The sequence below is a fragment of the Coturnix japonica genome, chromosome 3, assembly GCF_054131305.1.
Source record: "Coturnix japonica strain WE chromosome 3, WE-NBRP24, whole genome shotgun sequence".
Taxonomy (NCBI): Eukaryota; Metazoa; Chordata; class Aves; order Galliformes; family Phasianidae; genus Coturnix; species Coturnix japonica.
Window position 1 is genome coordinate 88544793 of NC_140665.1, and position 12487 is coordinate 88557279.

The following is a 12487-nucleotide window of genomic DNA, read 5'->3' on the forward strand; positions in this document are numbered from 1 at the left end:
GAATTGATAGCTAAGAAATCTTCAAGATTCTAATAATAAATTTTTTAGTTTTACATTCCCCCCTCCATCTCCCCCCTTAATTTCTCTTGTATACTGCTTTAAGTATTATATTGGCATTCAGTATCATTACATGTAGATTTTCTTTCAATTAGCACAATAAAATTAGATTTCAACAATTAACTCTTCAAGTGTTCTTCCAGCCAGAGATCAATATTCTTGATGCCTGTTGATATATTTGCTCCTTTCCTACAATGGCCACTCAGTCTTCAGTTATAAAAGCTACAGTGAAAGCAGTTTCTTTGATGTTTTCAAAGGTGGGAAGAAATTTCACATCCCTGAGTGTCACTGAGCTTCAAGGTAAAGAATTTTTATAGTTGAATAGTGTGCTAATTAGAGCCAATTATAATCCAGCTGACATTCCTTAGAATGAAAAGGTCTCTGCACACTCTGTCCTTGTGAGATGATCATTCTGCTCCTATTTAATTTATCACTTACAAAAGTTCATTGTTTCAAGGGTGTGGTTACAGTGATCATTCACATTTTATAATTTAAGTGATTATTCAAAAGACTCTTCACAACACGTTCAGCTGTACTAAGCATTAACGACTGAATATTAAACACATGAAATAACAAGGAAAAATATACTGAGTGAAAAAAGCAACTTACTTTCAAAACAATATCTACATGCTAGATTTTTATTTTTTGATGCAGCAGAAGTGGTGACAATCTTTACAAAAGAAAAGAGATAAACCAGGCAATACTGTTGTCCTGAGTGTGATAACAGCTGCTGATGCTTACAGCTTTCGGAAATGGACAAGATACTTGTCAAAAATCATAGCTGCCACTCAGAAAATGAGAGCCAACTTCACCACCACTCTTTAGAGACTCTATAAGCAGCAGATAAGGAATTATGTGTGTTTTCTTTTACCTTGTTTTGTTATTATCTAACTCCTGATGCTTCAGATTAGCTTTTAGCTATTAGTTTTTAGTTTAAATAAATTTAAAAATTAAAATTAAAACCTACAGAGAACATTATCCTAATGAAGAAAAAAGAGAATTTAAATACTTACTAAAACGTACACATATAACAGACAATACAGTCCTCTTATGCTAAAAAGATAATTAATGCCATCTTTTACTAACACAATGAGCTTTTACAAATGAAGAACTCAAAGTTATCTACTATAGCCTAAAGAACGAAGCAACATGTGATCAATTTTGTCAGTGTGAACTGAATCTTGGACAAATAAAGGTTTAATTGTTGCTTATATGTTGTTGCGGAAGTCACAGCTATTTGTTTTTATAAGTAGAAAAAATGTGCTCAACTGAAAATTCTGCACAATGCCCAAGCATCCTATTATGTAGCAGAACATTCCCCAGTACAAAAAAGACAGAGATCTCTTGGAAAGAGTCCAGCGGAGGGCCACTAAGATGGTGAAGGGCCTGGAGCATCTCCCCTATGAGGAGAGACTTAGGGAACTGGGTCTGATTAGCCTTGAAATAAGAAGGCTGAGAGGGGACTTGATCCAGGTTTATAAATACCTGAGGTGTGTGAGCCATAGTGGTGAGGCTGGTCTGTTTTCAGTAGTGAGTGGGGATAGGACTAGGGGTAATGGGATGAAAGTACAGCATAGGAAGTTCCGCACAAATGTGCGGAAGAACTTCTTTACAGTGAGGGTGACGGAGCACTGGAACAGGCTGCCCAGGGAGGTGGTGGAGTCTCCTTCTCTGGAGATATTTAAGACCCGCCTGGACGCCTACCTGTGTGACATGGTGTAGGGAGCCTGCTTTGGCAGGGGGGTTGGACTCGATGATCTCTAGAGGTCCCTTCCAACCCCTACAATTCTGTGATTCTGTGATTCCGCAGCCTCCGTGTAGCCCATCAGAAAAGTTAACGTATTAAGCATCCAAATATCCTTCCTTTCTTCACAATACAATAATTCAAGTTTAAAGGTGGTTATCTGATGACTAGGATACTTCTTTAAGAATAAGGGTCAGAGCGCAGCCTGGGATCCACCATTCTTATGCCTTAAGTACTCTACAGAGTGGGCACATTTCTTGATTAAAATAGTTCTGGCTGGATTTTGATTCTGTTGGCAGCCATGCTGTTAGAAGGAGACGTTTAGTGCATACAAGTTATGCTTTATCTAAAAATTCTCATCCAACAAGGTATATGTTGGTGTTGAAGAGCTCAAAACACAGTAAAACCAAAAACACCGCTACCTAAAAAAAACCTGAAAGTTAAGACAGATGAATTTAGGTACCTTTTCTGGTTAAGAAACTGCTAAGAAGAATGAAAGAGTTAAAGGCTCATTTGGACTAGACCCTAAAAGGCACCTACCTTGTACTTGACTGTGGTTCCAAAAATTATTTTTACATTTGGACAAACATAATTGCTGCACAAACAAATGCAAGAGTGTTCTGATGACACAGGAATGCTACGTACTCTAAATTGTTTTTAACTTCTTCCCTTAAGTCATGAAAACTCTGGTGACCCCAGAAGACTTTATAAAGGAAAGGCAGAAAGCAAAATAAAGTGTTCACCTCTGTCCATATTCATCTCACTGCATCCCCATTTACTGCAGCTGTGCAGTAAGACAAGCTTACACTGACTGGGCTCTCCTCAGACAGAGGCACACTTAAAGCACTGCGTAGATATTTGTAAAAATATAAGCATAATAAAGACAGCCTGAATTCCAGAAGTTCAGAATCTTACAGGAAGTATGGCAGTGAATTTGTTGCATGAAATCAATATATGGGAACCATTTGTTTTTAACTAAAAAACAAAAACAAAAACCATTAAAATAATATTAAATTTCTACTGAACTATTTGTGATTGGAAGCGGTGATCAAAAATGAACACCACTTCAGCTGATTAACAATCTCAAGTTTCCATCTGGACTATGTGTTCATTGCAGTATAAATTAGTACATTTTAATGTTAATAAACCTTACAGAAGCAATGAAAAATTAAGTAAACTAATTATAGAGGTTGTACATATGAACTAAACTGACCAAAGCAGTCATGAACAATTACAATTACAAATTAACATCTCCAGTCAGTAGCTTGACTGGCTTACCTATGTCCTGCATACGAAGGTTGAAATAAAACAGAACAAGCCTATGCAACAACAATTTATGAGACATTCAACAGCAAGACCTGCTCTCAGTAGAAAGAAAACAGTGACTTACAGTTTTCATACTGAAGACAGTAGGTAGCCATGCTCCACTGCGTTCATCTTTCAGCAATAAAAGACACAAGTTCTACACAAGGACAATCCTCGTGGAGTACAGTAAAAGCTCTTACTGAAGAGCTTGCAGTTCTTCAGACTGCAGTAAGTTGAGAGATTTAACCTAAGAGATTTTATTTAGTGCTGAGAATAGCTAAATAAAAAAAAACACTTTATAAAAAGTGTCAGCTTTCTTTCAGTTAGGGAAAAAGTCTCAACTTAGTCAGCAGTTAAACTAGGGAAAATCACAGCATAGCAAAAACTGAAATGGAAAAACTATCTTCAAAGTTAAGGAGAAGTGAAATAGTACTATACAAACTCATTGTTTTAGAGTAACAATATTTCTAGACTGCTTTACATACCTTGACTTATAGATCTATGGTAAAAAACTGCAAAGACTTCAACAAAACTTTACTTCATTTACATCACTAAATTAATCACCAGTGGTAAAAACTTGACTGAACACATCTCACAAGCTCTACACGCCATACTTAATGAGCTTATTATATTTCCCCCAGCATTCACTTCACTATCAGATCTTGTTTCCATTAAGATTTCCTGTGCTCTACCTGACTAGAGCTGAATCCTGGTAAAAAACCAACGTTATAAACTGGACACACAACAACTTTTTATTATTTCATTAGCCAGTTGATACCATAATTCCCTAGTATTTGTAAACACATAAATAGCTTAATGTTTTAAACTTGCACAGTCCTAATGATTGAAAATTAACAAAAAAAGTAAATAAATCAAAGGGATGAAAGAGACTTCAGGGTAATCAATTCCTCAACTACTCCTGGTCACATTTTAGAAGATGTGAAAGGTGGGAGAATGAGATGATGAATACAAGAAAAAAAAAAAGATGGAACATTTCAATTGATGTATATTGTACGGATTTATTTACAATAAAAGATAATTGAAGACTCAAGAGAGCAAATCCTGTAGAGAATTAAGGAAGAAAAAAAAAAAAAGAATAAAGTTAAAGCTTTCACAGTTTTAGAAAGGAACAAAATAAAATGGAGAGAATAATAAAGAAAAGCGGCTCATCTGTAAGTTACATCCTTAGCTCTTATACAGAACATTTAAAAGAAAATCTATATACCTCATTGCTGTGTAACACCAGTGGTGGGTGATAGAGGATATAATAAGCATGTGGAATTGAACAGGTGTGCAACAGCTATTCTAACAGGCTGACAATTATTTGAATCTGTCTGTAATCATCATCTGTACTGATATGCAGCTTCTGATAGGGCTCATTTGTTTTTGCATTATGTTAAGAAATGAAAGTCCTGTAACAAACAATTTGTATCAGCTAGGCAACAACAACAACAACAAAAAAGCCTGAAAAACAGTATTTTATGCCTTTTACCATTTGACTGGCACTTCTGGTACTCATTAAACCTCCATACAAAGATCAGAGGGAGCTCCTTTCTCACAATTATATTTCTGATACAGCGGCATATCGAGTATTAAAGTTTTTTCTTCGAAAGAAACATTTAAAATACTTTAAAAAACAACAACAACAAAAACCCACATGTGATCCTCCTAAAAGAAGCATTACTTCCAAGTTTCAATTTATCAGATACAGATCACTGAATTGTTTTGGACACTTTTTTTGTAATAAATAAATAGCAAGGTAGAATTTTAATATATAAATCCAGATTGCTAACAAAGTTGCACACGACAGAAGAATTAATGTTACAAACATCACACCAGTAAATGCAAGTGTTACCCGAATACAGCCTGACAGTGTTAAAGTTCCTAAAACCATCAATTTTCAAATATTTAGGATTTAATGTGTGGGATACAAGGAAAAAAATCAACTTTGGTATGTAGAGAAGCTCACTAATGTTATTAGCTTTACCTACATTACATATGTATAATACGTTATATATGTTTGCAAACTACTTTTTTTCTTAACACATTCATTCCTTTCCAAATTTCTATAGCAACTCACAGTTGTTTGCTGCTTAAGAACAGAATTTTTCATTCCTCCTCTTTCTGGCCTCCTATGATTAAGCTTCCACTTATTTCTGTAATCTCTGTTCATTTTCCCTTTACTACTGTACCTATGTTGCCCATATGATGATCTGACACTCAACAGTACTAGCTAAGATGCATACAGGTACGTAACCTAATGAGAATAGCGCTCAGTCACATACACATGTAACGTTCTAAAAAAATTCCAAAACAGAATACTGAACAAATGTAATGGAAACACGCCTTGAAGAAAACCCACACAGATAATGGGTAGCAGATATTTGTAAGCATTAGTACTGGAGCAAGGCACTGAAGCTGCTATCATGAGAAAAAAAAAATATAATTAGCTAAACTTATTTTAGCATAAAGTACACTGAACAGCAATGTGAACCTGAATAGACAGTGACTGGTCTTTTCTACAGAACTGCCTAAGAAAATATTAACTTCTATTTACTTTTCTTAATGTTGAAACTTCAGTTCTAATCTACAAGGAGTCTTAGAACTCAGTAAAAATGTTGGCCATCAAAAATCAACTGATTTAGCTATTATTTCTAAATTCTACATTTTTTTTCTTACTGTCGAATTAATCAAAATTTCACATAACTGGATTCTGAAAAGGAACTGAGATTGATTTTAACTATCTTTCCCTTTTGGTATAATGTAAAGTTACTCCTACATGCATATATCTAAGTATAATAAAATTACAATGGATATACCTCACACATCAGGTATCAGACACAAGAAGCCCATCCTACTCAAACACATAATAGTCTCAAAATTGATGCTGCTTTATCCTTGCCTAGTTTCAGATCAAAAATGTTGCATGTAACTTGCAAGAATCTGCTATACTATTCCAGTCTGCTTTAAATTCTTTTAAAATTCTGAAAGAGACTCTGCAACTTGCACTATCATCTTCTACTCCACTCTATTAACAGATGAACAGGAATTGCTGAGACCACTACAGACCATGTTCTCATAATTCCAACTTGTCTTGCCAGTGGAAGATGGCCTTGTAGTCCACGAACGTGTAAAAACAATACTGCAGCTGGTGAAATATGAATCAAGTGAGTTAGTGTGCTCATTCAGGAAGCAGCTGGCGCACATCACAAAGCAAAGGACTAGGATTAGCAATTTCAAAGAACAGAATGGAAAACAAACCTCAGTAATTCTCCCTCCAGTACTGCAACTCTCCTTGTCTTTTCTTAGGCCACGTAAAAGACTAGTTAAACAAGAATCAAATAATAAAACAAATTTTTACCCCTAACAAATGACTTACACTTACAGACTTTGTTTTACGGTACTTACTCACCTGACACAACATCAAATTTATATTCCACAAAAACAATAAAGTGCTAAGTATTATACCTTTGTGCAGAGAAGGTTTTAGACGAGGGCAAGTGGGGAGAAGCACATTAAAACAGTACAGGCTGTTACTCCATATGTGTTTGCAGGACTATAATGAATGTTTTCTACCTATGAAATATCTGGGACAAAAATCTGATTTGTACTTTTTTCTTTAAAGACAATAGCTTTAAAATGTATAGTGTAGATTCTACAATATAAATCTGCACAAAACTAACAGCACAGGTCTTTCCTGTAGGCTTTTCTAGGACTATAAAATATGCAGAATCCTACCAGGCCATATTGCCATGGGCTGTGTTGTCAAGGTGACAGAGTAGCTCCAGGGTTTGAGTGTTGCTTGATGAATCATCAGGGGATTCATGACTGCCTGATTCCAATTCCTTCGGCATCCTCCAAACAGCAGCACATGTCACGACTTTACTGTCTGAAGCTAAGCAACAGAGAATAATGTCAACAGATCATCGTATGGCAGACATATTTTGTATACAGTGCATCGACATTTACACAAATCTATAAGCAATGCACATCTCCTGTTTAAAAAATTCAAAAAGATTGTAAGTTGAATGCAAAGAACACAGAATATGGGTACAGTCAGACCTCAAGCTAGCAGTCAAGTTACTGCAAAACTCATAATTAGCATGTATGCAATTCAGCCTTCCCTGTTTGAAAGGTGATCATGAAAATATACCTGCTTTTAAGGCAAGTTCGCCAAGCATCAATCCCCATAACAATGTTAATGAAAACGACCCATAATTTATCTTACTTGAGGCCTCAACATCAACAACTGAGAAACAGTTATACTATTTTCCTTTCAAGGGCAATCTTCAGTTTAACCTATAGTATTATGCTGTACCTTTTTGCTACTAATAAGTTTACTAGAAAACTTCAGTATTCCACCCAAGTACACTCCTCTAACTCAAAACAAAAGCGGTTTCCAGAACTTAAACAGAACTCATGTGTATAGCAAAGTATCACAATATATGAAAAAGAAGCCAACTGTAATCAAAGGGAACAAAACACCACATAGTCTATGCACATAAAGTATTGCCCATCACCTCAAAATAATCAGACTTTGCATCAGTGCAGAATGTGAAGAGACCAGACCAGCACTGGACATGTCCACACTGTAACAGCTTCTGGTCCAGGATTCAAAGCAGAAGGATGTGTCTACTGTTGCAGGAACAAAGAAACCAGCTACAGTGACACTGGGGAGTGAAATTTTGGGTGTCACTACCTACTGGAAAATGCTTTCAAAGCAAAGTCCCAAGGATGGGAAATAATTAGTGGAATGTTTTGTATGACGAGGTGATATCACAAGCCTCTCTCATTGTTCTATCTTCAAGTGCTGATTTTAGTCTAGAGTACTTGATAAAAGACCCATGAACAGACGTGATCAACTTAGAGGTATGTCCCTATTTTGGAACAACTATAATGAGAGCGTTTTCAAGAATAAGGATGGTAAATCAGAGAAAGAATGACACTGAGCCTGAGAAAGCCTAACAGAAATGTCTCCATCACCAAGGTGACCAATCTGGATATTATAACATAAAATAGCCACTCCCACAACAAACAATAGCACGAAAAACAATGTCCATTTCTAACAGGAAAAAAAAAAAACAAGGGTAGGAAAAGAACTTAAAGACACAGAATTCAAAATACATGAGCACTAGGTATTTGATGAAAAGCACCAAATATGAAATATAGTCATGTGACTATTTTAGCGTAATTGGAAGTTGTACACAAATTGAATATATAGTATCAAGAGGCCATACCATTATCAAAAGATAAATAAGGGGTAATCCCTTATTTATTAGTACATAATTGAGCTTTTAATAATCAAAGTGCATGCTAAACAGCTACTTCCAAACCATCTGAGGGAAATCTTTCACTTTAAATCAATGTGCCACTGAAAGACGAGGAAGCAACAGCAGATGGCCACCTTTCTTAGCAAAGGGCAAGTCAATGCACAGCATGCCTTCTACTCTATACAAATAATAAATAACCTCAACAGAACACACAAAGTAGTTTGAGAAATTAAGATTTATTGAATGCTTTGCCTAGATAGTCAATATATGACAGAATGTTAAAGAACAAAACAAAGAAGTTTCTGGTGGATTAAAATTACCAAAAAGTCCATTTTATGGATAGAAAGTTTTAGGTTTTATGCTATTACCATGACCTCTGTAAAGAACCACAAAACCAATTTTGAAAAGTTAACTTTTCAGAAACCATCTTTCCTCTCACCATAGCATGAGTTTAAGGAAGCCTTGAAATGTCATTTTAACTCTCCAAAATATAAACATTTTGGTATTATGGTGGTACATTATTATGAGAAAGGAAAACAACAGTACTACTAATAATAAAGGTGTAGAGCGTCATTCGCAATCAGATTCCCATGTTAGAACAAGAACCTCAAAACAAGCAAACAAGCCGCATTTTGAAGACTGGCTGAAGCTGAAGAAAACATACTGACGTCCCTCCAAAATCTGATGTAACTTGGGCTCTTTTAACAATTTGATGCTTTGAAAATTTGTTGAAATCCACCAACAAAATGGATCTGCTTGAATTTTTCACATATGTAGTAATTATATAAAATTTCTTTTCCTTTTTTTCCACTCCAAATTGCACACACCTACTGATGCTACTGAGATGCAAATGGAAATGTACTTTGATACTCCAGGCAGAAGAAAAAAACAGATTTCCATACCTTGCAGAACATGTCATTCCTTGGTGTCCAGGAAATGCTGTGCTTTCTGGAAAGCTGCTCTGATGTTACTATGTACATCAGATGCCATTTGCCCTTCCAGATTGCAAGAGAATATTCTCTTTTTAAAATATAATTTAACCACACTACGCTTATTAATGGTCACGACTTTAAAGGAGTTACCAAAATTTTCTTTCATAATTCAATTTTTATCACTAAAATTCCTTAAGATCTGTATTTTAGCATATGTCTTTTAAATACAGTTTTACCTATTAAACTTTCTTCAGATCTCAACAGCAAAGAATAAATTACTGTTCTCTCACAATCACAATTGTTATATTTTTCCATCCATAATTAGAGAAATAGAAATAAAATATCTTTTTTTTTTTTTTAATTAACATCAAGAAAGACTTAGTGGGTGTAATCATCAATTATTTTCCCAACGGACAAGAAAAAAAGTAACAACAGAAACCCTAAATTTTCCCCTGCATTATGTCCCCTTACTGCACAGATACATTGGGTAAAAGCTTGGTTTGCATCTATAAGCTCTCATATTATTTCCCTAAAGCTAGTAAGAGATCCATACGAATGAATGGATTATTTAAATGACAATGCCAGTTACCCCGTCAAAGAAATAAAAACAAACAGATATTCTGTGTTTTAATTAAGTCATACCTATGCACCTTAAACCTATTCATACAGTTGGAAACTACTTTTCTAATGTTACATCATGCTTAAACCAGAATTATTATTACACAGCACCAATGCAGAAAAAAAAAATTGATAAGCTAGTGTATTAAGTAAGTTGTTAGTGGGTTTAACTAAGCTTTAAGTAACAATTAAGTTACACCTTCATAAAGTGTAAGTTAGAGTTTCACAGGAGGGAGTCCTGTAACACTCCTGAACTGCTCAAAACAGCCATCCAAGAATAAGACAATGAATTCTTAGGCTGCTGTCACTTTTGTTCCTTACCACTCAAGGAAAGTCTCTAGTCTAATTCACTGTGCACCTTCAGTATACCTCTCAGTAGTTATGGCTGGAGTAAGACACTTTCCCAACAGCAACAACTCCCTGTTACGCATTGCTTCCTCACACTCATTAACACGACCTCCTGGGCTGAGGCCGCCATACTCACACATACGCCAGAGTGACTATACACAGTTCCATCTACCTAGTTCTGTTGAAATGATCCAAGCTTAAAAGGCAAGCAGGCAAGAAGTCAGGAATAAGCAAATAGTCCCACATTTTGACAGAACTGAGAAAGAAAGAAACCGCACACACAGTTAATCTGGTAGCTCTGAGGGTGCAGGAACAAACTGCAGGAAATAAACTTCAGCGAGTTCGTCCAAAGCTTGAAAGAGTCACAGAGCTCACAGCCTTCTTCAGACGCCTACTTTGCAAGTTAAGCAGGTGAGAAAACCCTCTGCATACAGAGTGTGCAATTTGCAAAAGGTCACAACTTGGTCAAATCAATAACAATTTTCACCACAGCACTTCACAATGAGGGCTACTTCCAGGACAAGTTTTAGATTTCCACTACCATAAGTCTCAACACTGAAAAAGAGAAGTTGTAGACAGGTGAAACATCCTGTTTATCTTCCTACCTTCAAACACTGCTCCCCTTAGAGAGTTGTTCCGGCTTAATCACCTCTGAGAGGGAAATAAGCCCCTCGAAAAATAAATAAATAAATAGATAAATATGACAGGTAAAGTTATCAGGGAGCTACTAATGACTGTACAAAACAAAGCACACAGTCTCAACTGCAAGTACTTCTTTCTCCTTTATAGAATTATGTCACATACAACAGATCAATTCACTGAACCATTGCTGGCTGAAATGCAGTAACCATCTGACATTCCTAAACAAATACACGGTTATTTCAAGCCTAGAAGAAAAAAGAAAAAGGTGAATGTAAGAACACAGACTGCTGATTCCAGGCATGATACATCTGCTTATGACACTAAAAGTCAGTCCCACCCTTGCAAAAATTTCAACTTCTACTATATTCAGATTTTTAAGCCAGAAAGAACTGTCTAAGCTGCTTCAGAAAAGGTGATTTGCAACCCCAGTAAAAGCACTAAGAAATGAACTGATACACAGATTACTGACATAGTAAATAAGAATAAACGCAGAAGGAAGAGATGCAGTCTCTGTAATCAGCACAGACGGTAAGCAGTCTCAATCAGACCTCTATTTGTTTTTGTATCACTGAATACAAAAAGTCATACTTTTACACAGAATCATAGGGAGTAGGAAGGAACCTTTAAAGGCTATCTAGTCCAACTCCCCTCCAATGAAGAAGGACACCTACATAACTGTAGGTTATGTAGGACCAGGTTGCTCAGAGCCCTTTCCAGATGGACTCTGAATGTCTCCACAGACAGAGCATTCACCACATCTCTAGGAAACCTGTTTCAGTGCTTATTGTAAAATAAAATAAATCAAATCATGTATCTAATCTAAATCTCCCATTTCCCTGTCTTATCACAACAGATCCTGATAAAGAGTCTGTCTCCTTCTTTCTTACAGCCCCCCTTTAGTTACTGAAAGGTTGCACTCAGGTCTCTCCAGAGCCTTCTCTTCTTCAGTTTGAAGAACCCCAGCCTTCTCAGCCTGTCTTTGCAGAAGAAGTGTTCCACCCCTTGGATCACTTTTTTGGCCCTTCTCTGTCTGCATTCCAACAGGTCTGTGTCTATCCAGTACTAAAGACACCACATCTTATGCAGTACTCAATATGAGGCCTCACCAAAGCAGAGTAGAATGAAATACAGATGGCCAGAGATACCAGAGATGTAAATGATTCTGCAGTCAGAAGAAATCCAACAACGTTACTGTTTTCTCAAACTTGATTCCTTCACTCAAACTCTCCCTCCCCCCAAAATTTCTGACAGGGACAAAAAAAATCCACTTAAATGTTTAATGGTCTAAGATTTAACAGGAAAAAAACCCACCCTAAAAACCCACCTGAAACTACTATGTCTATGGAAACATTTCTTTTAGTCAAATAGTACTAAGACAATGACAAAGCAGAAAAACAAAAGAAACACTTGCAATGGATAAAAAAAGATAAATTGTCTTGAGAAGTATGGATGCTAATCAGTACTCAGCATTTTCAGTAGAAAAGAGGTTTGAGCACATGTAGAAATCCACCAATTCTGTTTCTGCCTTATTCAATCAGGTGTGGATTGAGACATCCTAAGCTCAATAAAAG

The 12487-nt window shown here is 36.1% G+C and overlaps 1 protein-coding gene across 12 annotated transcripts in view; it reads right to left on the reverse strand.

Moving 5' to 3' along the window:
• The window catches only part of EIPR1 (EARP complex and GARP complex interacting protein 1), a 59651-nt gene that overhangs the window by 16819 nt on the left and 30345 nt on the right, over positions 1 to 12487 (reverse strand). For all 12 annotated transcript variants that reach the window (XM_085543940.1, XM_015859353.2, XM_085543938.1 and 9 more), the window contains one exon: positions 6845 to 7001. In XM_085543940.1, coding sequence (XP_085400066.1) covers positions 6845 to 6960 — 116 coding nt within the window. In that variant the 5' untranslated portion in view covers positions 6961 to 7001. The remainder of the gene's footprint in view (positions 1 to 6844; positions 7002 to 12487) is intronic.